The following is a 27,210-nucleotide window of genomic DNA, read 5'->3' on the forward strand; positions in this document are numbered from 1 at the left end:
TCCTACCTGTGTGTAAAGTACTTTACTTTCCACTTGTCAGGATGGACCTCTCTTTAGTTCTTTCATGCAGACACAAAGGTTAACTCCTCCCAGAAAAAAATTCTTCAATCAAAGTTAGTCAAACAAATTTTAACTTTGCAGTGAATACTTTTCCAAAACAATGAAAATACCCTCAAAGCTCTGTTTCAATCACATTGATAAGAAATCAATTCCAAAATGACAATACACAACACTGTTCATGAAATGTTTTCTTTCTGAACATCCTATGTATTTTGCGTGGTAGTCTTCATTGTGCCAGCTGGTGTTTCAGTATAATCTCATTTTTTGTGCCTTAATTATACCTTATGGGTGCTTTTGCAACAGCTTTGACTGACTCTTTAGAGATACACAAAAAGTAGCTTTTAGAAGAAAGTAATTCCACAAAAACCAGTTGAAGCTCTATTGCTAGGAAATACAGCGGCTCCTTAAATGCCTTAAGAAAGGAATCTTACTCATTAAATGTTGAATAAAAATAACCACAGTGCTTATGCCTCCAAGAGCTTTAAGTGATGGATTTAAAATAATGTAGTAAAGGCAAGATGAATCAGGATCCATGCAACTTTTATTTTAATAATTAGACAAATACAGGAAAATTTGCAATAATTATCAAAACTGTATCTTATCAAGAACCGGAAAGGTGTTTAAAAAACATTCACATTCAATTCAGGTTATGTACAAACCAGTGTCTGTAAAAAAGAAAACAGCAAATGCTTTGAGTGTAAAAGAATTTCATTCTAGTTCACGTTTCAACATTTCCAATGACCAAGTTACCACTGAGATGCAATCGCAGTGCAGTCATGTTCCACAGTCTATTAAACTTGTTTCAACAGCATCGTCAGAAGTAATTTTTTGAATAAAGCATTTTGGTAAGTTTTGTTGAACAGTACCATCCACCCAAAATTTACTTCTGCATGTTTAATCCTTGGCTGTACTAATGGCACAAGAGCTGTCCTCTACAGGTCCAGAGTACATGAATTTGTACCTCCATAGGTGCAGATACATATCTATATCTGAGAAGCACCAGCCCCCCATGCCTGAAATAGCCTGTTTCTGCTTTGTACATTGAGGAGATCAGCCATTTTAGTGGAGCACAGCCCTTGATGTTTTTTGGCTCAAAGAAGTCATCACCTACCCATCCAGAACTATCCTGAGTGTGTTGTAGTATCACATTCTTACACCTTCAGGATGCACCTCACACAGATGACATTTGAATTTAAGTGTGACTGTAACAGCCCTACACAGCTACAACAGTACCCTAAGGCTTCGCTAAAACCAGCTTCCAGAGTCTCTTTCTTTGCCCTGGATTAAATCCCCCAATAGAAGGGGGAAAAAAAAAAAAAAAAAAAAAAAAAGAGAGAGAGAGACAAATGCAAGTGCCTGGATTTTAGGAAAACTATTATGTCTTCTTATTTATATATTGAATTGAATCTTAACCAAAGAAAGAGACCTACAGATGTAAGTAGAATGGGGAGAGAAAGCTATTGTGATAGCCAGTTTCAAAGTATTAACACCGGAACAGCCACACAACAGTTATCAGTCGATCTGCCTGAGCACAGAAGGGATGAATCTACTACAGTTACAGCATAGTTCTTTCGGTGCTACAGTCTAATTTGCTGTCATTAACATACTAATTTAATAATAATGGAAACTCTCTCAAAAATGCAGACTACTTAGGAGAAATCTTTCAGTTACAACAATCTAACCAAGGTGAATCATGACCTCAAATTAGATCGATGTTTCAAGACAAAGTAGAGAAAAGTGACACAGTCTTCACACTTGTGTAGCAACAACCCAAATGCAAACAAAACTTACTGGCACCTTATTTGGACCTCCGCTCTGAGATAATCCTTAGCTGCAAGATCTCATCTGAAACATAAGCTACCATGATTTGGCCTGAGAGGGCAAATCTCGAAAATTTCATCTGGTTTTTGAAGGTGTACCTGGTAACAAGCAGTGTACTTTAACATATAGCTGCCTATAAAAGCAATTTCCCTTCTAAATTTATTTTGAGATTCAAACACAAACTTGAACAGCTTCTGTGAACACAAATTCTATAGTCTCCACCATTGTAACTCTACACTAGCTCAGAAATTAACACTTCGGAATCAGAGAAGCAGCTCTGGGAAGTGGAAGATTGGCAATGTAGTGTTGGAAGGTTCTGGGTTCTTCCTTGGGTTGTACATCTAACACCCATTCAAGTATGTGAAAAGGCTTTTGTACATTTCTACAGGTTCTAAAGCAACTCTTAATGGAGCTAATGCTCCCCAGGTGCACACTGAAGCCAAAAAAGAAATGAGAGAGATGACTTCTGCATTTAAGTAACAACCCTTAACTGAGAGCCTGCTCATATATCCAAATGCCAGTGACGTCAACTCTTAGCAAACCTGCTCTATACAATGCAATTATAGCTGGGATGCCCAATAAAACACACAAGGGAATTTGCTTAGATATTATGCTCAGGAAAGGGACAAGTTACAAAAAACCCCAAACACAAAAACCAACCAAAAAATGACAACAGAAATCCCTAAAACCCTCACCAACCAACCTGTTTTAAGTCAGATTTCACTGCAACAAAATATGGAACAGTAATTTAAGCCGGAAAACACAAACAAGTTTGACTTGAAAAGTCACCGTAAGCAATTTTGATATAGTTGGTTTATTAATGCTATCCACAAGGAATCAGCACACAAATGAGATGAATAAAAGTACTTTTGATGAGACAAGACAATGTATTTTATGAAAATGTAAATGCTAACACCACAGTTAACAATCATACTGGAAAAGACATACATTAACAAAGACAATCAAAGAACGCCTTTCTTGGTTTTAAAGCAGATTTATACGTCACAGCCCTTTTTTCTTTACTTGGGCAATGGGTGGTGTGCATCTCCAATGTTTCAGTCCTATTAATCTATAAGCACTGAAACAAAACCCCAGGGAAAAAAGGTAAAAGTGTCAGGAATTTGACAGTTGCTCAACTTGGCAAAGATTTCAGTATCAAGATGCAAGTAAAACAGAATGCCCATCCACTCACTATGGTTCCCAAGAAAAAATATTACTTGTACACAGTAAGAAATTACGGGAAAACCAACTTGATCTCACCCATCTCATTTCCAAGCAATTACTCATAAATGAGTTCTTTCAAATGAAGAAAAAAATCAGAGTTTAGCAGTTTTAAGGTTTGACAGACTCTTGTTATAAGAAGTTCAAAACCTCCTATCTTCTTTTCAGCAATACTGAATTGTCCTTCGTTTTACCAATCACCAGTTCCTCACCAGAGAGATAATTAAACTGAAGAGGCTTACAAATTTTGCTCCTTAGTGACACTAAGCAATCTCTCACTTAAGTATCCTCACCAATAAAGATACAGCACAAAAAAAAAAAAAATCCTTGCCAACCTGAGGTGTTAGACAGCTGAGCGATCAATACTCAGGTCAACAGAACTCTAAACCATGTTTTTGATGACTAAGAATTTCAGTGCCGCAATAGAAGAGCTCCTATTAGCACTTTGATCTCCAGATCTGGCAAGCTAAACTCCATCTGGGATTGCTGCAAACACCCACTTACTTCATAAGAATGCCAACAGAAGGAACATCCACCAGTGATGCAGTGATGCAGTCCGTGCTGTTAGTGACTGTTTTCAAATGCAGGGCTTGAAATGGTGTTCAAGCAAAATGATTTGCAAGAGCACAAAGAGAAAGTCCCAAAACTGCTTTTTAATGTAGTTTATTAACCTTTTAGAATGCAAGATCCAATTTAGGACCTTATGGTCCTCTACTGCCAAAAAATTCTGTCCAAGTCTAGGCAGCTACATAAACTGGAGGGGGTGTACAGAAGGTGCACTCCATGCTTGAGGATACACAGTATTAAAATTGAGAAGAGGCTCTAGTTCCAGTGTGGGAAAAAAAAAAGAAGCTTTTAAATTTACTAAACCAAACACACTCAGGCACAGAGGCTATGAAGTCATGGAGCACTCTTAGAGTGACAGTACTTTCTCCCTTTGCTGAATTGCTAAGAAGTCCTTTCCTGTTACACAGTTGGGACTCCACTGTCAAAATACCACTGCTGAAGAAGTCCAGATTGGGCTCTCTCTCTTCAAGCAGTTACAGGGACAAGTTCCATGTGATTTGTCAGCTTCCTCTGTTAACATCAAGGAAGTCCTCAGCACCCTTAGCGCTGTGAAAACAATCAGCCTGTGGTAAGATATCACATTGCTGGTGGAAGCATTAGTAATTTTCACACGGGTGGTCCTTACCAGAGATATGTATATCAGATGACCTCTGATATAACAGCATCTGGCTTAGACTGGCCATCAGGAAGAAGCCACTTTCACACAGGAAAACTCATATGGTGCCCAGTGCAGCAGTTGTCTCAGGAAAAAAAGCAAACCAAAAACCACCATTGGAGGAAGTTGTAATGATTCCACCCTGGAATCTTGAGTATTTGACTTCAGTCTCGCTTGAGAACTGAGGGAAAAACCATTTTTCCTCCTCCCAGATTTGCTACAAATATCCATTTCAGCATCATGTCTGCTAGATATAAAACTGATGGAATGCTAGCTGGTCCATAAAGGGTTGCACCAAGTTATCTGTGGCAAAGTAAAAAACTAGCCCAAAGGTTATGGAGATTGGAAGAGCTGGTAAGGCCTTCTTAAAGATGGCAAGAAGCAGAAGTGTAAGGCACAGACCCTGAGGGGAAAGAAAAAAAAAACAAAACACAAAAACATAGGGAGAAATTAGGGAGCTCTGACAAGTAAAAGGTTATAATATATATATATATATGTATAAATATTAATTCTCTAGGTTGTTTTACATCTTCCTAAATTAAAGGCTTTAGTGACAGATGTATAGCCAATGAAAATCACAGTTAAAGTTCTCACCAGCTTTCAGTCTGGCCTCCCAATAAACAAGATTAAAGACAAAATGCAGCAGTTACAACTTTGTCCTTGATGAACATTAGAAACTATCCCTATTATAATTTTACATTATACTCACAATTAATATGGCTACAAAACATGCTAAAGTTGTATTCCAGTCCCCACTTGCTGTTGCAGAGGCTTTGCCAACGAGGACACTGTAGAAAATGAAGTCTCCTAAACCGAGCTTTACTCCTCCTGCAAAGTGAACATATGGCAGCATTAAGTCTCTGTCTACTAATATTACATGTCAGTAACCATCAAAGAATAATACATATTTACTATTAACAAGACTTGCTAAAAATAACATCTGATTTTCAAAATTAGTACCACTCCAGAATCAAGTGATAAACTCCTGTGAAACAAGATGGCTTAGAAACACACCATCACTCAATTAGATCACTCTTTAATAAGAATTTGCCTATACTCCTATTTTCCTGGGCATATATATGCAGTATATATAAACTCAGATATCTGTAGTTTTATTTGTGGAGGGGTGTTCACTTTTGGTTGTCTTGTCATGTTCAACAGAATACTGAAGAGCAATTCCTTTAAACTGGCTGAGGGAGGGGAAAAAATAAACCCCTTGCAGACGATGTATTATTTACCAGTTAGAAACCTATACACTGCAAAATATTCTACTGCCTTCCCAATTTTCCTACAGAATTCTTATGCAGGTAGTTCTCAAAAGCACTTGTGTGTAAGTAAAGAGCATATTACAGAAGCAAAATCTCAACATGCTTAGGCCAAGATGTAAGATTTAGGAAAATTCATTCTCTCTTATTTTATATAATAATTACCACCTTAGCAACAACTCTGAAAGCACAATACTCAATTATTTATGCAAGCTCTGTAAGATTTCCTGAATGCCAGTTCACTTTCTGAGCTTTTAGTCTGAGATGTTAAGTAAGAATGGCCAGTATCAGGTGACCAGCTGTTTTCATTTGGCTATTGATTACTTTCCCACCTCACTACAGTGCAGCTCAACACTCACTTTGGAGTTCCAAGAGGAACTAAGAACATGAAGACATAGGTGGATTTCTGATTAATTATGAAGGTGTGGGGAGAGGGGAAAGGAAAAAGAAAAGGGAGAAAATGCGTAAAAGAAAAAAGGCAACCCTACTCTCTTTCAACAGGCCTCCAATAAAATGCCTAGGACAGTGCATTCCTGAAAAGCTCTTAAGCACTAAAACACCCTTTAACCGCTGAAACAGACCTTGGATACTCCAGACTTGTAGTAAACTAACTCTGGCTGACAAGTCTGACTGGATCATTACTACTCACTGCAGGAATACAGGAAGGAGAAAATTATTAGCCTGGCCAGATGAGAGTTTTAGTTAAAAAATTAACTGAAATAGCTACTTTGCTAGAATTTTTGCATCTTAATGTGGGTTTTTTTAAGTTTTGGAAATGAAAAAGGATTAGCAGCATGCTGAACTTGGTCTTTTTGAGACAAAGTAAATTTTAAAACTGTTCTTAAAGTAGAAGTCTCTATATTTTTAAACAGAGGAGCACCTGATAAGCAGAGGAAGCAGCCGCATCTGCTAAAATATGGCAGCAACACATGGGGAGAGCAGTTTATTAGACAGGTACACGCTAATTTATTTAGAGCTTTGCAAATCTAATAGCAGCTTGAACTCCAACTGGAAATCACGAGTCTGTTAAAACAGAGTCTGAGTATTGGAGTACTGATATCACACACTCTCCAAAGATATTCCACCTTAGAGCAAGACGCTGGAGAAAACTATGCAAACCCATTGCATTCTGCATTCATTTCAGTCTCCAATCAGATTTTAAACATTGCTTCCAACCAAGTGGATTACAGCAGTTTAATCTTAATAAAAAACCTGGTAATGACTCAATTTACACAGCCTAAAATGCAAAAGAGGTGATACACAGCAGAACACTGCACGAAAAAGACAAAGGCTAATGCAACTGACCATGTAATGGTCTGAGAGAAAGTTTGGAGTGTGTGTATCAAGCTAAAGAGCAATTTGGCCAACATTATTCACTCCTGCAACAAAACGAAATGCTACCAAAAAGCAACACCATTATTCCTGTGAGGAATATCAGCATTCATCAGGAGCAAGAGCATCTCTTCAACTTGCTAACAGCTCACAGAATCCTGCAACTATGTACTCAGGATGCCTGACTGACTAGCTTCAGCTTTAGTAAGCTTTTCAGATACAGTAATCCATACTCACGTTCTTCAGGGTCTTCACTAGTTTGAGAGTTACTGGGTAGAGCCTGAACAGCAGCTCGTGATTCAGGTGTTGATTCAATGGGTCCTATTCTGTTGTCCCTTTGTTGCTGCCATTCCTGACTAAAGCCACCATCATCTGCGTCAGCATCTTCATTCTGGCTCCGGCTTGCTGGAGCTCAAAGGAAGAAAGGCATTTAAGACAAAAATGTGCCTTCTAAAACATGAGTCTCTCCACATGTTAGATCACAGAAGAACAAGATAGAAAGAGGTACTCCATAATACCTAGCAACATCTAACACTGACACACACACAGAGTCAAATAGGATTTTAATATTTAAACAATCAGGAGTCAACGTATACTCTGCAGTCACAGTTCCAACATTTTGCACTCAAGCCCTAGTATTCAGAAGTACATCCACACGAAAGTGGAAGTTCCGTTTTGTTAGTTCTCTGATCTAACAAAGATCACAATTTAAGGAATAAACTCTCATCTGATATTTAATTAGCTTCTTTAGTTGATACTGACAGCTTAATTTTCCAGTAAAATAGGAAACTTCTCAAAGTTACATACACATGGATGCCTTCAAGCATGCTAAATTCAGAAACAGCATCCTGCTTTAGTAACACATACAAATAAACAAATTCCATGTTTTAAACACTATCTGCACAGCCAAAAGGGCTAGGCATATTTCTGTCTAATATAAATATAAATGAGTTGGTATTACGCTTTATCATCCCAATTTGACAAGCAGTTTATCATCCCCATTTGACAAGCAGTTGAGCTCAGTTACTAGTTTTATATTGAGTCATTTCAACACCAACATTCCAGATCCCAGAAAAATGAATGCCAAGAACATTAACAGCACAATAAGTAAATAATTTTTCAAGTCTTGAAAGATTGATCATTCTTAATTAGGATTCCATGCTTTCACTCTTCTACAGCACCTGGGACTCTTAAAAAGCTAAAAGATAAGTATCCATAAGCTTATATTCCAATAAAGTGACAAAGGTTTGTCAAAGCAAAACTCACCTTTCTTATCATAACTGGAGTTTCTGGATTTCCGTTGGGCTTCTGGATCTTCCTCAGCCATGTTCACAAGCCATATCATTGTTGCTATCAAAAAAATCCAAACCGTAACAGCATAGCTAATTGTATCTTCAGATGTAAGAAACCATTATTTCTCATTTTTCATGGTTTTTTTCTACAACTATCTTTTCCAACAGGCAAATTTACTCTCATTAAAGTAAAGCACAATAATATCTGGAACACAGCCATTACCAGCAACAACACATTTACAGAAACTGGTGAATAAAATTTTATTTCTACTAGATTTTGAAAAAAAATGGCAACAGCTGTTGCCAGACAAATTACTTCTACATATGAGGCTCATTCTGAAAATCAACAATTTCTTTACTTTTTTTTCTCAATTCCTTAATCTGCAGTAAAAAGGTCTTCAAACACTGTTACAGAGTTATGTCAATTCAGAGGGAGTATCTACAACAAAGTTAATTGTTCTCTGCCTTCACCATCACAAAAATTTCTCCAATCTGGAGGTAACCAAATGTTGTTACATATAAAAGGTGTATTTTAATTCAAGTGTTAACCTCTCCTCTCACAAAACAGAGTATGCAAGTGTGCTGCGCAAGTCTGACAGATAAAGAACCAGTGAGAGATAAAGGAAGTCCTCCCCTTTCTTCACAGTAAGCTTGTCCCTGAAGTGCCCAGCCTGCAGCACACTTCCTGCTTCCAAACACAGGCCTGTCTGAAGCACCAGTAGCATAATGACTTATGATTAGCCTCTTTCACTGTTATCCACGTGACTGTGACTAGCAACAGAGAACTTCAGAAACAGTTGGAATTATGTACTAATTGATACACCGGTCACAACAGCAAGTTTAATTCAATACGTTATTTTTCACAACTGCAGGGAGAAACAATTTACCAAAAACGACACGCCATCAAGAAAACAGTCACGCAAACAAGCCTCTTTCTAGTAGTTTCTCACATTTCTTATACTAAGACACAGGTTATTTAAGGATTGAAAGCTGGTAAATATTTTCTGGAAACAATTGCTCCCTTTGAACAGACTTAATTCACAGCCTAAGAATATAGTAGTTTATCCAAAACAAGGTTTGTTATCATTCTTCTTGTTTGTATTTTGGAACAAAACATGCTAGTTTTTATATTGAAATGTCTGTCAGATGATGTTCCATGTTTTTCAGTCAACAGTGAAAGGAAAACTGAGGCCCAAATGAAAAGATCAAGAATCAAGCTGAAAAGCATCTTATTAAAACCCAGAAAAATGAAAAGATTGCTTCAGATTATTGGGTGACTGCAAGCTTAAATAATTTAATAAAATGTACTTACAGGAGTAAATAAGTGCTGGAAAGAGAGTTTCATTTCTCTCTTGAGCTGTTTCAACTAACATGCGAAGAGGACCTTTAGGACACAGGACAGCAACCAAATCTGAAAGGAAGAGCAAACAGATCTTACATCCCTGCAGACATAGCTACATTTTTTTTTCTGTAACACTTGGAGGGACCTGAAGTAAGAAAATGCACCCTGAATACAGATTTTGAAGACAGCCACTAGCCACAATTCAGTATCCTACAGCAAATCCTTTTTAATATTCTCAGTTATGCAACCTATTTTACATGTTACTGTAATATGCATACAGATTTTAAAACATTATATTCCTCACTTAAGATATTATGCAACTGCAGATGTAACTGTGCCTATATGCTGACCTGTAAATTATTCAAGAAAGCTACTCTTCAACCACCATCTTGGAAATCCCCCAAGCTTGCCTTCTATTAGGAAAGATTTTGTAACCTAAATTTAATGCTAAAAGAATTTTTAAGACGACAGGTGAGGCTTACTTAATTCCTGTGAAGCAGGCATATTGGGATAGAGAGCTCTAACACTGCTACTGCCTTTTGCACTTGTTCATTCACCATATGTCTTTAAATTAATTTGAAGCTACACCTGACACTGAAATAACAGCTGATTTGCAGGAGCTGCGCACTGCTCAGAGCAGGCCTTCTGCACCTGAGCCAAGTGCCCTGGCACCACTGCTGGTCCCAGTCAAGCAAAGAATTCTTGGTGTGCGTCGCAGGCTTTGAAAACTTACATCCCATTTACTCAAAACAACTACATCATGGTCCTGGAAGTTGATCTCAAGTAATTTCGTTTTGCTATCACTGAATAAAGGCTGAATGCTTGGAGCACTCAGATTTGTTTCAGTGTATGAAGGGTGGAAATAGAGCTGGGGGATGGGAAGTTTTCCTAATGTGCTTTGTGATCCATGAGCATACACACAAGGGACAATTTTCCTCTCCCTGAAGAAAGAGGACAGTTAAGGAGTACACTGATGTATAAGAGCTAATGAAATCTTATCAACCCCTGCACTTACATCTGGACAGATTCTCAGTCTTCATCATGATCAGTACTTTGAGAGCACACATTCAGCATACTTACACGCTTCCAAAAATTTAAATTAAGAGCACATCTTCACTTAGCTGTAATGTTTTAATTATGTCTAAGTAACTGAATTTCAGTCTTGCCTGGAATTAAATGTATTTGGAATACAGTAATCTTCTTACTAAGTGCTCAGTGCCCCCTAAAGTTTTATGGAAAAACTACACCTAGGCTCCTCAGCCATCATTCTGAAAAAGAGCAGTATGTGACAACTACAATGAATTAAAAAAACCCCAACAAATCAGATCTCATAACCATATCCTTCTAAATATAAAATTACTTTGAGCAACGCAAACTGCTCTTAATCCTTCCTTCTTTCTCACTCTATTATCAGGTATGGATTAGGTTGTTGTTTCTATGTCCACAAATTTGAGCAATTCACAGGTTGGGCAGATCTATATTTGTATGGGACTGTACAGAAACAACAAGCTCCTAAATTATGAATGTACAAGGGTTTCCAAAGATTCTTGGGGAAAATGAGAATCTGGAAGTTCTCCACCATCATAAAATAGATCAAAATGGGTCTCTCTCATCTCCTCCTCTCTTGAATGACTTCAGTTCTTCCCCCAAAGAATCTAGACAGTCCAGGCAACATGAAGAAAGATGGGATCCACACAGTAATACAAAGCCTTCAGCTGCAGGGAACTGATCTCAGTTTAGGATCATGATCTTATTTATGAAGTCTGTAATCGCCTTATCTGCTACTTTGGATGATACACACACATCTTTTTTTTTAAGGTCTAGTCAGGCAAGTGGAAAAGTCAAGGAATAAAAGAAATTCTCACCACAGGACCTGTTACTGTGCCTTGCTCCCAAACTTACCATACACTGAAATGACAGCCAGGATAAGCCATGCAGTCCATTCAGGAAGGTACTTAATGAACACCAAGGCCATGAGAGCACTTATCATAATGAGATATGCCTGCTGGAGCCGAAGAGGGCCCTTCCAATGGATACAAATCATTCCCACAACACCGAAGTTCCAGATCATGAGTGCCACCGTAATGTAGTCCATGGCAACATTGTAAGTCTTAAAAACCTCGCTAAAAAAAAGGAAAATAATACAGATTGCATTTGCTTGAAACAATGGAAACAAATTACAGATGAAAACTTCAGAATATTTTTTGAAAAATTTTCATATTCAGTGTAGTAGCATAAATGTAAAATTCTTTCTCCAATTAGTACTTAACTATTCCTCCCAATAGGATTAATTTTGGCAGTGTTTGCTCCACATCAACTCTTTTGCTTTTCTGAAAATTTTCTTTAATGTTCTATTTCCTTCTCAATGAAAGCAGAAACTGACAGGAAAGGACATTACTGCAAAATCAGTCATTTCGATTATGCTCATAACTTTTAAAAATCAGAATAATCAGAACTTCTGAGGTTATAATGGATCTTTAAAGGCATGCAAAGATCTCCCTCTACTTACATGCTGCCTGTGGAATGCCTTGATAACTTCAAAGACACATGTTTATTCTATTATTCCCCATAAACACTGAAGTAAAAAGCTTTATTTTTGGATGAACCATTTCCCTGTCACACTAAATACTATAAACTAAGAACCTCAGTAAATAAAACCAAAATAGACAAATGTCATCGCCAAGTCACAGGTGATTTCTGCTGACTTGGGGAAGAAATGGTTGTGATGGCTTTTTGCAGAATCTGCTGCTCCCAACCCATCAAGCCACTAAGAACCCTGTCATTTGCATAACACTTTCTTCCAGAAAACTTGTCCTCTGCAGCTGTCAGTTGACCTTTGAGATGTATGGTGTTTGACCTTTGAGATGTACAGTGTTAACAGGATGTCCCTTACTGTCGTCGTGTATAATTGGTCTACAAACTCCTTCCCTCTCTGAACCTCTGGCAAAAGGAAGCCAGCACTGCTGTAAGGCAGGAGGGACAGGTGAAGAAATTGCCTTGTATTTCAAAAGCCATTGTTAGGGTTAGAGAAACTACTGATCACAAAAGGCATCACAGATCACTTCTAGCAAAAATCAGTGACTGAAGGGAAGACCATAATCTCCTTCAAGAGACCAAATCAAATAAGCTTCTTCAAAGAGAACTATTTGTCATCAAGTGGCATAAAAACATATAGAGTACAATAATTTCATGACATTACTCTAGTTACAAACCCTCAGGAGGCTGCTCGTTTTAGACAATATTGAATATTTTGGCCAGATTTTCTTGATGTCTGGACAAGGGCATGCTTCCAAATTAGAGAAGAAAAGTGCTGAACGTATTTTGATGAGATAGTAGATTCTTTTCACCCTTTTCCACCACTTCCACACAAACAGCCTTCACATACACTGCTAAGAATCAAATGTAAACACCATGATGTAGACAACTGCCCTTGAGTCATATGTCAATGAGAAATGAAATTATCAGAAGACATGCCAGTAGAAAAAGCTCCTCCCAAGATATTCTGATAAGCAAGATGTGCTTATTCTGGTGATGTGTGTGCTGGATTAAGTACAGATGAGCTTCTGTACCTAATCAGATCCACTATAAACCCATAAATCGCTCTTTGTGTACTCTATCAGCCTATATAAAACTAAGAATTTTATTGCAATAGCTTACTCACTGTCCTTCCTCTTAAGATTCAAGGCCTACTTCTAAAATAAATACATCCCTAAAGTGATCCATGAAAAACAGCATATTAATGGTTTAGTTCACTTACCCCAGGTAGATGAATGAGAAAAAGAAAAGCAGCAGAAGAGAAGAAATTATAAGCCAACCATGGATCACCTGAAGAAGAAGATAACAACACAGATGTTTCAGACTTGTTATTTTAAATTTAGCATCTATTAAAATGCTTTTAAGGTTAATTTTCCTTTCGTTTAAAGCAAGAAAATTATTTAAGATGTCTCTCTCTTTGGTTGGTGCTACATTCATGTTTAGTCTATGCACATTGGTGTACTTCACGTTACACTTATGAATTTTAAGTGCTTTGTGAACTTTCAGTAGATGTTCTTTAGCTCTACTGAAAACTACTGTTTGCGTATTTTTAGACCATTTTGATACCAGTGGCATTATAACACAGCAGAATCACCCAGCATGAACACAGATGGAAAACATGATTCACTTTTGTGCTGCTCTGACTTCATACCATTTTCAGAATGCAGTTATACAATTAAATGCTGGAACCCAGAAAAACCTTCAGTGCTTATCTACCGAAAGATGATCTGTGAATGACTATATAAAGATTTCTATATTCTCTATCAGTCATCTACAGACGTAATTCCTAATTTTGATATGAGAGCAGACTTATATGCCCAACAAGTCAATAAAGAACAGTTCAGTGTTGTACTCAGCAGGGACACTCAAAGATTTAAACCTGGAAATGACAGGCACTTAAGACTGCATTGACAGAATTGTACCTTTCTAGTATTTATTGTGCAAAGTTAAAAAACCACAATCAAACACCCCTTTAACTCCAGTAAACTCTTGACATCTCTTAACTAAGACTGAACATGTGTCAGTCCCAGCACAGAATCTCTTTTATAAAACCTGACCTAGTATTACAAGTAGACAACTGGTCAGAAGCAATAATCGAGAAATCAAAAGCTACATGAGGAATCCTGCTTTGAACAGACACAATCAGTGAAAAATTAACTGGCTACATGTGCTATACATGTACACCAGACTGAAGTATTCAAAAGTTGTTAAAAAACTGTGTTCTCTCTTTGTCCTCTTCTTAAACATGTGTAGTAGAATGCATCTTACATTCTTAAAATATTTAGCAGAAGTTAACTTAAAAGTAAAGTGCATATGCACAAAGACTAAGGGAATCACACTTACGTGATGCAATCAGGACTTTCTGGCAAATTAAGAATCTAGCCATTACAGTTAGTAATTTAGAACATTGAGTCTAATGCTAAATTTTTCATATGTGTTTTCAAAATTTTCAGCCATTATTAAAACATTCATTCTCCTCCTTCACACTGCTTCTCAGAAGAGGTTCAAATTTAACTTTCAACCTAATAAAACATGTCATTTAACTTCCTAATCTAACAGACTGGCTTTTGCTAGTATGCTCTCAAAAAGACTTAAGAAATTCCTACATGTAATATGCATAGTGCTTGTAAAGATGCTGCAGGAAAACTGCCAAAGTATCTGTCTCAGTATTTGAAAATGTCACCACTCATAGCAAGTGGGAGAAAGAACCTTTCCAAAGGTGAATATTGGTATGTATTGACTGAAACAGAACCAAAATTTCCAACAACCTGTAAGGTTACTAAGTAGGGACCTAACAAGAGCAACTTTGTTCCTCTGTTAAATCAGTTGAAACTACTTAAAGAAAACAGCAAAGAAAGCTGTCTCATGACTTCTACTTGTAGTTCTTGTATTTGTAATATAAGCTCTTAAACTCCTATCACTTGAGAAAATAAAGTGAATAGTAATGTTTCATCCTAAAAAAATAGTGAATGCTGATGCTGTCAAACATCAAGGCAAACTTCTCCACACACCAGCCAACTTCTCTACACACCTTGCATAACTACTGTCAACAGAACTAGAAGAGATAGTTTCAAGAATTGATCTAAGTCAGCATTTTATACAGATGCTTGCTTTATTCTCATTTACTATACTATTTACTATTCTCATATATCTCATTTACTATAGCATTTTCCAGATCACTGATCTCTTTTCTCACAAGTGACTTTTCCAAAGTACTTCTTGGAAGTTTTGCTGGCTGTTTTCCTAGCAGGGTACCACAACAGGTTTTTTTACCTTCTCGTTAAAGAATTTTCACTCTTAATTTGACAACAATGTTGACGCTAATTGATTGCTGGTACAAATTTGGCTTTACCTGCTACAACTTGAATAAAAATTAAGGATGGGCTGCAGGATGCAGAGAATTACAATGAGCTACAGCAGTCAGACTTTGGTTAGGCAGACTGAAACAGTGAACAATGCAGAGAATAATAAATTAAAAAGAAAATAAAATAATCTCCTTCAAAGATGCTGTTTCTGGTTAGATTGAGCAGCTAGAACCAGGATTATGCTTAACATATAATGTATAAGACAACCACAAAAAACTAACAATGGAGAAGCTGAAGTAGTATTTCCTTTCTTCAAGAGTTTTCAGATAAAAATCGTGTGAGGAGAAGCAAATTAGCACTACCAGATGAAGACCTAATATTGTTTCATTATAAATTCCATTCCCCATAATCTGGACTACAATCTACACATAGAACAGCATGTAAAATAGAACTCAATTGACAGGTAGCTACATTTCACAGCATTCTGATATAGCAGCATAGAAATACTCTGACAAGAAATTTAAAAATAATTTAATTATTTAGTGTTATTAGCATAAAATATAACCTCAGGAAATTTCTGGTATCTAATAATTCTAATTTTTAGTAGAACAATTATTTTTGTATGGAGAATACGCTGTGCTTCAAAAGGTTAAGGACATCAGAAATGTGAAAAGCTTAGTAAAAACTAGTTGTTGCCTTCAGCACCTGAGGAGAACCAAGTGGCTACTAAGGAACTTAGTTAAAGCACAGTAGTTATTTGACCTCATTAGAAAGAAGAAAATTGCCAGTTTAACTAGAACACTTTGACAGTTCATATGTAACACCACACGATGATAAAAGTGAAGGTCCATATGTTAAAAATCAGTATTCCGCAATGTACGTAGATTTGGGCAAAAATAATTTCTCCTGTCACTCCACAGATAATTTGTAAAGGGGTTTCACTGTTCCCCCTTGAAAACAAAATGAAATTAAGCAAACCTTTGAATCCCACTATGTGTTTTATAACTGTGAAACAGATTCAAGGTCCTGGCTGCATACCGAGAAGTTTTATTAGGCTAAGCCTTGTGAAATGGATCGTTAAGACCAAAACAAACCAGGAATTGTCAGGGACAACTCCTCCCATGCAGGCGGCACTGCAATTAATTATGCTTAGCCTGGACTTGCCTAGATTACATCATTACATGATTGAAGCCTTTCACAAAGAGCCTTAGAGATTCTGTGTTGGCCATACGAATTCTGCCTGGTTTGTACAGCCACACACACTGACGGGAGACGTTTGTACTGGTGACAGGGTGGGAGAGAGGAGCCCTCAAAATAGGACCAAGTCTGTCCTTTGTATTTCTTGACCACAGAAAGATTTCAGTGCATAAACATTTCAAAAGAACAGAGAGCAATGTCACCCTATTTCTAACTGACAGGACAGATGGCAGTGATAGTACTGAGCCTTTGCCCTGATTTGTGCCAAATGAACAAAAGCCATAAAAATCACCAATTCTGCTACTTTCACTCACTCATCCTTGTTCAGCCTTCATTTTGTTCCATTCTCTAAATACATTGTACTAATAAAAAAAACTAGCAGAACTACTTACCTTGTAGCACCTATATTTGTAAAGCACAACCAGGAGGATGGTCATGACAATGATAACGCTGATCATGATGGCTGCGTTAAGAATAGAATTCAGGGCTCTCTGTCCTACTGTCTCTGTTTCTTCTGTGAAAGGAGTGTAGATGCTACAAAAACAAAAAGTCAACTGAAATTACACCAAATGCACAGACGTTTCTGGTATGTGAGGCCAACATCAAACAAAACTGTAGTAATCTTTTAATTCAGAGCTGTAAAAGCATATCTATTTTCTACTAAGGCAAAACTTGAAAGGTGACATAGTATCATGTTAGGCAAACTTGAATTCCTTAGAAGACTTGCCTTTCCTACATTCCTAGATTTCTACTGTTTTCTGCTTTGTAAAGCAGATAAAGCCCATAGCTGCCTGCAGTTTGATATGGCTACTCTCACACTGTGTGCTACTGCCACTCTCCCATGCTATCACTCGTGTGCTGGCCAGTGCACTTGGAATTTTACCTATGGATTTACCATCAAAGGCTCCCCTGTGATTTCAACAGAACAATGCATGGGCTCAACTCATTCGATCCTAAAGAAATACAATCTCCTGGGGCAACTACTTCATTGTGGGGAGGGAAGGAGAGACAGGGAGAAAACACTTAGCAGAAATAAAAGCTCAAGAAAAACCTCAAAGAAAAAAAGAATTCTATGATCAACAGCTTCTAAAGTGAAGAAGAACTTTGTTTCATTGAAACATTTTATATATTATATATTATACAAGCATATATATTATACAAACATTTCAAAGTCGAACACACTTTGAATCATTTTGTCTAAATGTTTTTACAGTGGAACATTTAGACATCTTTAAGGTCTACTCCAGCTCCTTAACATTCTGTGATTCTATGACTTGCTGCAGTTTCTGACAGGCTCAGTATTCTTCCTTTGCCCTCCTTCTCTCAAATCAGCTTTCACTGGAATTGGTGGGTTTTTCTGGGCAACGTTAATATTTTACCAAAATCCAAAAAACTTCTACAGAAACATCTGCCAGGAAAGTTTCTATAACTTCACCAGAAGTGAACGTCTAGAAGTTAAATTCCCCTTGCATTTGAATTTCTTTATCTAACAGCATGGGCAAACCAGAACATGGCATATATGTTACTTCATTTGCACTAGTTGTTTTGTTCCTTTCCCAAAACTCTTTTATTCTAGCATAGTACAAGTGAAATGGCTTTGGCTCAGGATGGAGTTTATTTCATAAATACCACACAGCATGATAAAGTATTAAAATGAGGACTAGGATTTGAATCAAGCAGTAAGAACCAAGATATTATCCCCACTGGTCACCAGACAAACAACAAATGTCAATAACACCACAAAGAGAAGAGTCTGATTTCTGGAAGGAGTAAAACAAAACTATCTCTAGACTGGAGAAGGGAAAAACAGAGGCAAGAGAAAGTTCACTGCTTGAATCAGACTCCAAAAGAATTGAGGTTTTAAAGAAAATTATCTAAGTCCACTAAAAAGATCGGGGGAAATACTGATACATACAGCTGTCCATCCTTGCGTGTATAAAAGCTGACAGACTTGATAGTTGCAACAACAACCACCATGCAAAGCGTGACAGGCACAAACAGCATAATCACATGTTTTGCCCCATATTTCAGTGTTAACTCTTCATCTTCTTCTTCATCTTGCTCCACCACCTGCTGAACGTTGTTCTGTGGCTGCCCATTAGTCTCAGACTCGGCATTGTCATTCCTTCTGCGCTCACTATTATCATGGCGACGTCTTTCGCTGTTGTCATTCTGCAACACATAAAACCCAGTTTCCTCAGCTACTCTCCACAAACATGTGCTTGTACATTAAGCTAAAGATCACCCTGAGGAGGAAACATGTAAGATAATATTTGTTGCCAAGAAAACTTGCTACAGTAGGGATTTAAACAGTAGTAATTAACTGCATCACAGTTATTAAAAGAATGGGAGCACAGGGTCACATTAGAAACATTTACATAAAAAACACCAACAGTCAAAAGTAGGCTGGTTGATCTAAGAGCCTGTGTTACCCTTCCTTTAAACAGAAATTCAAAAGATGAATAAAGGCATCTTTTTCCCTTGGTTTAAACTACAGTAGGTAAAAGGATATATGACAGTAGAATGCCTGTAACTTGACAAGAATGAACTGTATTGACCCTTAAGAAAACTGATTCCAAACAGATGTTTATGATCCCCTCTCCATAAAAAGCCCAAGTAGACATTTTCATCTACTTCCTTTACTGTATGCTAAGTAGAATATACATTAAAATGGATTTTCATGAGGTATGGTGTTCTCACATTTTCAGGAAGAATGACACAGAAATGGTGATCAAACTCAGGTAATTCTCAGTATTTAGACTGCTATTTGACCCCTAAGTTTCAATGCAGTAAATTAAGCATGCAAATTTTCTTCTTTCCCAGGGAAACTACTGCCACATCCTTTCACTGATATTGAAGAAATTCTACCACTCTTATCACAAACATGAAAGAGCTTCCCGTTCTTCCTAATACTGAAACATGAAGGGTATAATACACGAAACATTAAATGTATAATTTAAATGCCAAGACAGTGGTAAACTTCCAGTGGAAGCAAAAGCACAAACTGGGAACATCATCTACTGGTAAATGATCAGGCCTGCACTCCAGGCTCCTGCTGTCACAAATCTTTTGCGCCCTCTTTAAGAAGCACCATGAGCAGGGGGCAATCACCTTTTTTATGTTGTGTCTAAAGGAGAGTGATCTGCTTTATTTTCCGGACTACAAAGAAATAAAACCATTAGCAGACACTCTAAACAAGCACTAAATTCTGACAGTTGATACAGACCACTTGTTTTCTCAGTGTATTACCATGTGCAAAATCAGTGCTGTACTGTTCAAATTCAAGAGATTTAATATACGAGATAAGACAAAAATATTTTTGATTCCTTACAAAATTAATCTCATTTCTTCTGAGTTACTTCCTGCACAACAGTTCTGTTTGACTAAGTGCACTAAAGCAGCATTAGATTAAAATGTACAGTAAATGGAAGGATGACACCTTTTGCAATACCTTTAAAATATCACTCAGTTTTCACAAAATTGATCTAGACATAAGACAGGGAACTGAAAATAACCTAACGATTTTTTCCTTAAGTATTCCTACTCAAGTAGTTTTTTTCGTTAAATGTGCAATGTTAAAGTCGAATTACCTGATCTCAGTAGCATTTCCAAACATAACTGCTGACTGGAATCTCATTAATTGACTGTAGTTGTTTGATAAATCAATAATAATTTTAGAGTCTCTCGAAAGAATTTTCCCAGCCCCGCCCTCAGAAAAGAGAAGATAAGTACATACTTACAAACTCATAGAGGAGTTTTTAAAAGCATTTGAGTGATTAAGGAGCACAAGTCCCTGGACTTTGAACTGTAAATAGTGACACTGCAAAAGCCCTGGTTGAAGCTTTACAACTTACCCAACTCATGAAAAATTTGCTTTTACAAAGCAGTACAAAGTAACAATATGCACCAAATGATCTGCCTATTCCTTCCTTTTTTTGTGGTATCATCAGGATCAAGCCCAGCAGGATTTCAAGATCTGTCCTCTAAGAAAATCTGTTTCATTTTTCAGTAAGGAAATGGAATTCAAAAGGAGAGAAAAACCCAAACTAAATTTGCTTAAATTAAATAATTAAAACTAGGTCACAGCGTGGTTTTAAGCTCAGTTTGAATTTAGTATCACTAACTTGAAATATGTCCTGAAAAAGATGCTGGGTTCAAAATTATTTCTTACTAAATAAAAAATTTACTATAAATCACTTGGGGATTTGCATAAAGGCCTCACATGCAATTATTCAAAGTCAGATAGAAGTGGAAATCTGAGAGAATGCAAATAAAGAGATCCTGTTTAATTAATCTGAAATGCTGGCTACAGCTAAACTTATTTCTGTACAGAATACAGCAGAAATGTAACATTTTTCACTTTGATAGTAAAATACCCCATTCTTCCCAGTCTACAACAATAAACTTAACCATCTAAATAAACTGTCTAAGATGATCATAAGTAACAGCACACTGAAGAAGAACAGAGTCTTGGAACTCTGCACGAGCAGAGCAGACTGAGTACTTAGGCTTCTGCACACTTGCCGAATATGTCGCTTTTTCTCTGCTGTAATAAGAGTCTGGCATGAGGGAGCACTTACCCCATCTCTGGAACAGAAATATATTGAAATAAATTAAAAATCTACAGCTTCACAGAACAAACACAAAAACATCCAAAGGAAAAGCCTGATCAGCTAGCACACCACTACAAAAACCTGTTATATCAAACACAAAGAGAAAAACTGAAGAAATTAGATGAATGTGTGTAATTTTACTTCCTGCTCCATTTAGGAACAAAGATGCAATCAAAAAAGGCCTTCACATACTAAAACACAGCATGAAAACCAGATCAGCATCAAGAGTTACACAAGTTACTCTCTTATTCGCACTTAAAGCTAGAAAATAAGTTGTCCTTTCAAGCTACTAAAGTGTAGCTAAATGTGACATGCGTGTGCCCCACTGCTTAAAAGAACAAAGTACACTTATATCCTACCTGATCAGTATTAAACAGAGCAGAGGCCATGGACTCTTGCTGAAGTGGAAGCAAAGGAACAGACTCTTCACTTTCCTCAGACATAGTTAAAAGTGAAAACTCTGAAGCTAAAAAGTCAGTAACACCTGTTGTAACACCGTAAGCAAATGTAAGTTATGAACTACGCGCTTTCAGGCGAATAAACAATATCAAAAGCAAATGATAGTGGCTTCTTTCCCTATCAGGGAAATAGTTAATAGTAAACCCAGACCAATGCCCCTGAACCAAGAGATTAAAACACAGCATATTCGATAAGACGTTTTTAGCTATTAAATTCAGATTTATCCATCAGGAGCAGACCACCATGCCTGACAGCGGGCATGGACTGCATCAGTTCTCACATACACCACTGACGTTAAAAGGTCATTATGCCGTGGCAGATATTGAAGACTGTGTTGAACTCTTTGTGTGTGACTAGAAGAGATGGCAAATTACAGCGCTTAGTGATTTCACATGCTGACTTGTTAGCCACAGAAGCTAGTATACACTTAAGCAGGAAAGAACTTTCTAGGTGTGTACAAAAACAAAGTAGATGTGTAAAGGGGAGTAACATCATTATAACTCAGTATCAAAACTACAGTTACTTAAACATGGAAAGGAAAAGCACAAGTAGCAGTTATTCATCAATGTAGTCTGTTAGTGAGGAGAACATAGGACCCTTTGCTGGTAAAGGAGCATCACCAAGTTAACTGTAAGGGTGGTGAGCCCACAGCTTATCACTGAGCTCTGCCTTTTTAATCTGGAGAAGTGTTCAATAAAAATTAATCTCTCGCCTGTCCAAGAGAAAAAGAAACCTTTTTCATTCCCTCTGAAGTAAAAGGAGAAAGGATACAGTAGGAAAGTTCCTACATTTCTGTTTTAATTTTTCAAATGTTTTATATTTTTATTGATAAAGCATGATGCTTATCTGTGGTTTTTCCAAAATTCTATTTAAACTGCTGATTGTATAGAAGAGTTGAAGCAGGAATCAGAATATTCTCTTGAATTACTGCTATAGACACGTCAAGTGGCCCAGCCTCACAAGAGCATTTCCGTGCCACAAGGAAACCTGATATTCAAGAGCTATAGCAGGAACAAAGAACAGTGTGACCAGTCGTAAGAGCCTGAGCACCACACCCAAGTAGATCATCTAAACGTGATGTCTCCAAAATGCATACGGTACAATTGGTATAGTTTTAGTAACACGCTTAGGTCTTTCAAAGCAATCATAGAAAACTTAAGGTTTTGAGTTCCTCCTCCCCCAAAACCTCAAGAACCACGAAGAACCTTGAGAATAATTCACAAGACAAGACAGCTGTTCTTCCTGCATAGGATCAGTCCTCCAGCAATAGCAATAGCAAAACCCAGGCTTCAAGCTCTACCTAGACTAAAATTAACTCTGTGACTGAGAAACCTGTGAACCAAGCCGACCACAGTCAGGCAGATCAAGAGAGCTCACTAAATACTGCAAATGTCAGTGTGTCAGTGTTTGACCTCCTTTTTTTTTTTTTTTTCTTTCTTTCCTTGATGGTTTGGTCACTCCTACACCACTTTAAACTGTGGGAGGTCTTATCTGTACATAAAAATGAGTTTAGAACATCAGATATTTTGCAGCATATTTCTTTTGGCTCTGCTTATCACCACAACAGTCCAGAAAGATAAAATTTATCCCAACAAACTATTCATCCCCATTTAACTGCTAGCAGGTACTAAAATTGTTTGTTACATACAGTGTTGCTGAGGTGGGTATCAGGGAAGTTTTCTGTCAGCTGCCCATGCTGAAACTGGGGTAAATGTGCAGACAGCTCTGTCATTGGGACAGTCCTCTGGGAATCACTTATTTCCACACAAAATGGACTTTTCTTCTTGAGATGCTGAAAGGAAAGAGATGTGTAAAAAGCCTTTGTTCTTAACATGACCAAGTTTCCCCTCCCGTCCCTACTCCTATTTCTGGAGTTCACGTATAACAAAGACAGCCATTCTGTATCTAATCATGATACCAAACTGTATCACATCTACTAAGAGGTCATAATAGGGATTTTCCATCACAAAAATAAGAGCCTATAAGTGTTATCAAATTAGTTCATCAGCTACAGAAATCAGTCAGCAACAACCTAATAATTTAAGCAGTTCTCCATTCCTTCTTTTGCAACAAATGAGAAGCATTCCACACTTGCTCAGAGCACAACTTCCATGTTTTATCTCAGCAGAGCACAATTGCTCTAAGTTGTTCTGTTTTGGATTGCTGACAAATTTAACAGTAATTTTCAAGGATGACTGAGTTACACTTGATTGTTTAAAATCAAGACATCCTTAACACTGTAATGCTACAAGTGTTATACAAGCGCTATACAAGATGCATAGTGCTATACAAGACAGTAGTTCAGAGCCTCAAGAACTAACATTCAGTCCCCTACATGTACCAGCTACATCCACACATGTAAGTAACAGCTTTATATGTTCTTCCATAAGAAAGTCAGATGGTAAAATTGTCCTATGTCAACTATATACTATATAACAAAAGAGGATACAGCAATATAGGGGAAAGAGGAAGTTTGACTGACCTAACTAAATTTCAGGAAAGACCCTATAATTTTAAGAGACAATGAGCAGGCCTAGATAAATTACAGTCTTGGTCATATAAAAAATAAATAATGAATACATCGTGAGGGTGGAGTGCCAGTCCATCTCAAGTTGCTCTTGTTCCTACCTTGTGTGAATTCCAGCACTCATCAGAACTCTTAATAGTAATTTTACTCATTAAAATGGGACTAAAAAACCCAGGAAAAGAAAATAAGAATATTTTTCTGCTGCTTTAGGTATACTCAGCTAATGTATTGAGAGATCTTGTAAAACTCTTACAACAGAGGACATTACAAAGCAAAGCCACTTGCTTTTGGCAGCAGCAAGACAGAAGTGCTGCAAGATAGCATCTTACTGAGAGAGCTAAGCGTATTTTCATAAACAGAACAGAAGCTGTTTATTTATGAATAAACATGTATCTAACAGGACTAGGGCACATTGCTTACTAACTTTGGCAGCTAACTTAGTGATGAGCCAATAGGAAGCAACACCAATTAAATAAGTCTACTGGAAACATGCTAACTGTTTGGAAAAACAAAGTGAATGTAGTATTCACTAGAATAACTCCCTTCCACATCTGCCATGAAAAATAGGGCACATCGCATAAAAAACATTATTTAAATGTAAGATCAGATGAAAATAAATATTAATTTTCTCTTAGTTTTAAAATTTTACTCTAATTATTTGGTTGGGCTACAGAATAAAAACAAGGCCGTTTTAAGGCTGCTTTTGGTAGCAATTCTCAGTGACAGGGCAACCACAATGTGAAGAGCTGAAAAAATTCATCCAGATGTGGACTATCAGAATGAAATTTTTCACATAGCAGCATGTAAAAATTCTAATTAAATTACTGGAGAAAAAACCAAAATGAAATGCCAACCACAAAATCCTACATACAGACTGGTAAAGAATGCCACCACAAATTCATCAAATAAAAAAACCTCAGCTACTGACGAGAAGAGAGAATCAGAAGAGAGGGAGAAGTAACTGATAAAAGAGTTACACTAAAGTTTGAACGACAGTCCCCAAAATTCATGGTAAAAACAGTTTCTTTTGAAAACTCAAGAGCTCAGAAAATAAATTTAGGATATCTTCCCAAACAACTTTATTTTATACTTCTAAATAAATAAAATTTGTATTTGAAATGTAAGTATGAATGAATGACATCTGTAAAGGAACTGTGCATAAACAGACACAAACTAAAACTTTGCTTGTTTTACCTGAAAAGCGACTCACCAAGACTTTTTTTTCTAATGAAGCTGTTAATGTTAAAATAGCCTGTCTAAAAAAGTTCTTCCTTTCTTCCTTTGGCTGTCCTAGGTCAGAACAACAGGAGTTACAACTGTGGCTGTCATGCGCTTACACTTAGCCTAATAAACAGAGGTGACACGCAAGTAAGCTCCTCGCAGAAGAGAAAGCAAAGCAAGCATCCATCAGCCAAACGCGGCGCGGCTAACCCGTGCTTTCTCCCTCAAGTGAGCAGCAAGAAGCAGCCGCCCCCGCCCTCAGCCCCGCCGGGGCCGGAGCAGCCTCGCCGCAGCCGAGGCAGTGCGGTCCCAGCCCCCGGGAGGCCTCGGCGGCGCTGAGGGTGCAGTCAGGCTCCGGCCCGACCCCGCTCGGCGCCACCAGGTGCCCAGGCCCGGCGCAGCCCCTCCGTGGGCAGCAGGGGAGCGGCAGTGACCCTCCCCGGCCCGCGGGCGTGTGCCGCAGGGCTCCCCAAACACCAGGCCCGGCCAGCCCCGCTGGCGCAGCGCGCCCGGCCCCCCATTGCCGCCAGGGCCCGCGCCCCCGCCCGCCCCGCCGGGGCCGACCCCCCCCCGCTGACAGACGGACCTGCACGGCGCCCCTGCCCTGCGCTCCGCCGCCGGCTCCTCGCCGCCCGCAGCCCGGCCCCGCTCGCTTCCGGCCCGCGCCCCGCCCTCCGCCGACACCTCACTTCCGACGGCCGCCGAGGGCCGTCCCGGGCGGGGGCCGCACCGCCACCGCCGCACCGGGCCGGGCCGGGCCGGGAGCCGCGGCCGGCCGCCACAGCCCCGGGGCGCGGGGCGGACGGGAACGCCTCGGAAAGAACACGCCGAGAGCTTTGCCGTCAGCAAGTGCCGGGAACCGAGACACGCGGGTGGGAACTGGAGAAAGGCACCGGCTGGGAGAGGCGGGCTGGATGGCTGGGCCGCAAAGAAGGAGCACTTGCTGAAACTTCAGCCCCGAGGAATCGTGCCAAGGAAAGCTAGCTTGACCTTTTTAACCTAGTACCAGATGAAGAGAGAGGTTTTATGAGAAAATACACTTCTCAGCTCTTTCGAATGCAAGTTATCTAGACGCCAGTAACCCTCTTTTTAAATGGTCCCACGAAAAAGGCATTAAGAAAGTAACTTAAGTGACATTTGTATTTCAAAACAAAAACAGTATTAAAAGTCAACATGGTATCTTTTCAAGAAGCCTCTAAGTAGAGCTGTGACTGGTTAATGGAAAAAACAAAACAAATGTCAATTACAAATTAGAAACTTACCTTGCTATCCACATTTGAAGAATCATCCACAATTCCTTGTCAAGTGCATAATCAATTGGGTTAGTAACATATAGCAATTGCTATAATGCATATAACCACTCTTAATGTAAAAAAATGTAAATGAGGGACCATGCAATTCTGCATGTTTAAAACAATGTATTTCAGTATTTGACTGCACTACAGGAAAATCTATGGTAAAATTGAGACAGAACGATTTCATCTAAAAGGTTTGATGTAAACATTGCAATGTAAATACTGACTTTCAGTAGCTCATAGGTATATGAAATGCATTTAAAAGAAACTATTTTTAGACTGAAAGTGATGTCTAACCATTAATCAAATAAAACTACTTGTAATTTAAAAGGGGCAAACAACCAAACGACGACTTAATAGTATCAGTTTGATCCATGATGAGATGTCTATTAAACAATACCTTAAAATGTTCACACTGCATGACCACATTAATTTTTAATTCTGTACCCAGTGTTCCTCCACCAGATAATATACAAAATATGAAAAATTGTGACTCAATTGTA

At 38.2% G+C, this 27,210-nt stretch overlaps 1 protein-coding gene across 6 annotated transcripts; it reads right to left on the reverse strand.

Moving 5' to 3' along the window:
* Window positions 1-583: 583 nt before the first annotated feature.
* On the reverse strand, window positions 584-26,057 carry PSEN1 (presenilin 1). Of its 6 annotated transcripts, none has more exons than XR_010743822.1 (11): window positions 23,313-23,898; window positions 18,508-18,764; window positions 16,985-17,126; window positions 13,313-13,380; window positions 11,458-11,678; window positions 9,526-9,624; window positions 8,188-8,271; window positions 7,159-7,332; window positions 5,034-5,152; window positions 4,295-4,727; window positions 584-4,215 (listed from the first exon to the last, which is right to left on the reverse strand). XR_010743822.1 is itself a non-coding variant. In XM_066321299.1 (11 exons), exons 2-11 carry the CDS (start codon window positions 23,394-23,396, stop codon window positions 4,572-4,574), a joined length of 1,404 nt encoding a protein of 467 aa, XP_066177396.1. In that variant the 5' UTR covers window positions 23,397-23,456; window positions 25,999-26,057; the 3' UTR covers window positions 584-4,571. The 6 variants fall into 6 exon arrangements, 5 of the variants coding, with proteins under 5 accessions (XP_066177396.1, XP_066177398.1, XP_066177397.1 ...); XM_066321299.1 differs by adding an exon at window positions 25,999-26,057 and having other exon boundaries at window positions 584-4,727; window positions 23,313-23,456; XM_066321301.1 differs by adding an exon at window positions 21,565-21,603 and having other exon boundaries at window positions 584-4,727; window positions 23,313-23,900.
* Window positions 26,058-27,210: the final 1,153 nt, after the last annotated feature.

The sequence above is a fragment of the Sylvia atricapilla genome, chromosome 6, assembly GCF_009819655.1.
Source record: "Sylvia atricapilla isolate bSylAtr1 chromosome 6, bSylAtr1.pri, whole genome shotgun sequence".
Taxonomy (NCBI): domain Eukaryota; kingdom Metazoa; phylum Chordata; class Aves; order Passeriformes; family Sylviidae; genus Sylvia; species Sylvia atricapilla.

What these genes read in the sequence shown, in the direction of transcription:
- PSEN1 (XM_066321301.1), bottom strand. Translation starts at nt 23,498, where the DNA reads ATGTTAAGAACAAAGGCTTTTTACACATCTCTTTCCTTTCAGCATCTC. An exon ending in ATACCCACCTCAGCAACACT is followed by an intron (nt 21,604 to 23,312) that starts GTATGTAACAAA and finishes CTTCCACTTCAG; the next exon opens with CAAGAGTCCATGGCCTCTGC. An exon ending in GTTTTGTAGCCATATTAATT is followed by an intron (nt 4,728 to 5,033) that starts GTGAGTATAATG and finishes CTTTCCCCTCAG; the next exon opens with GGTCTGTGCCTTACACTTCT.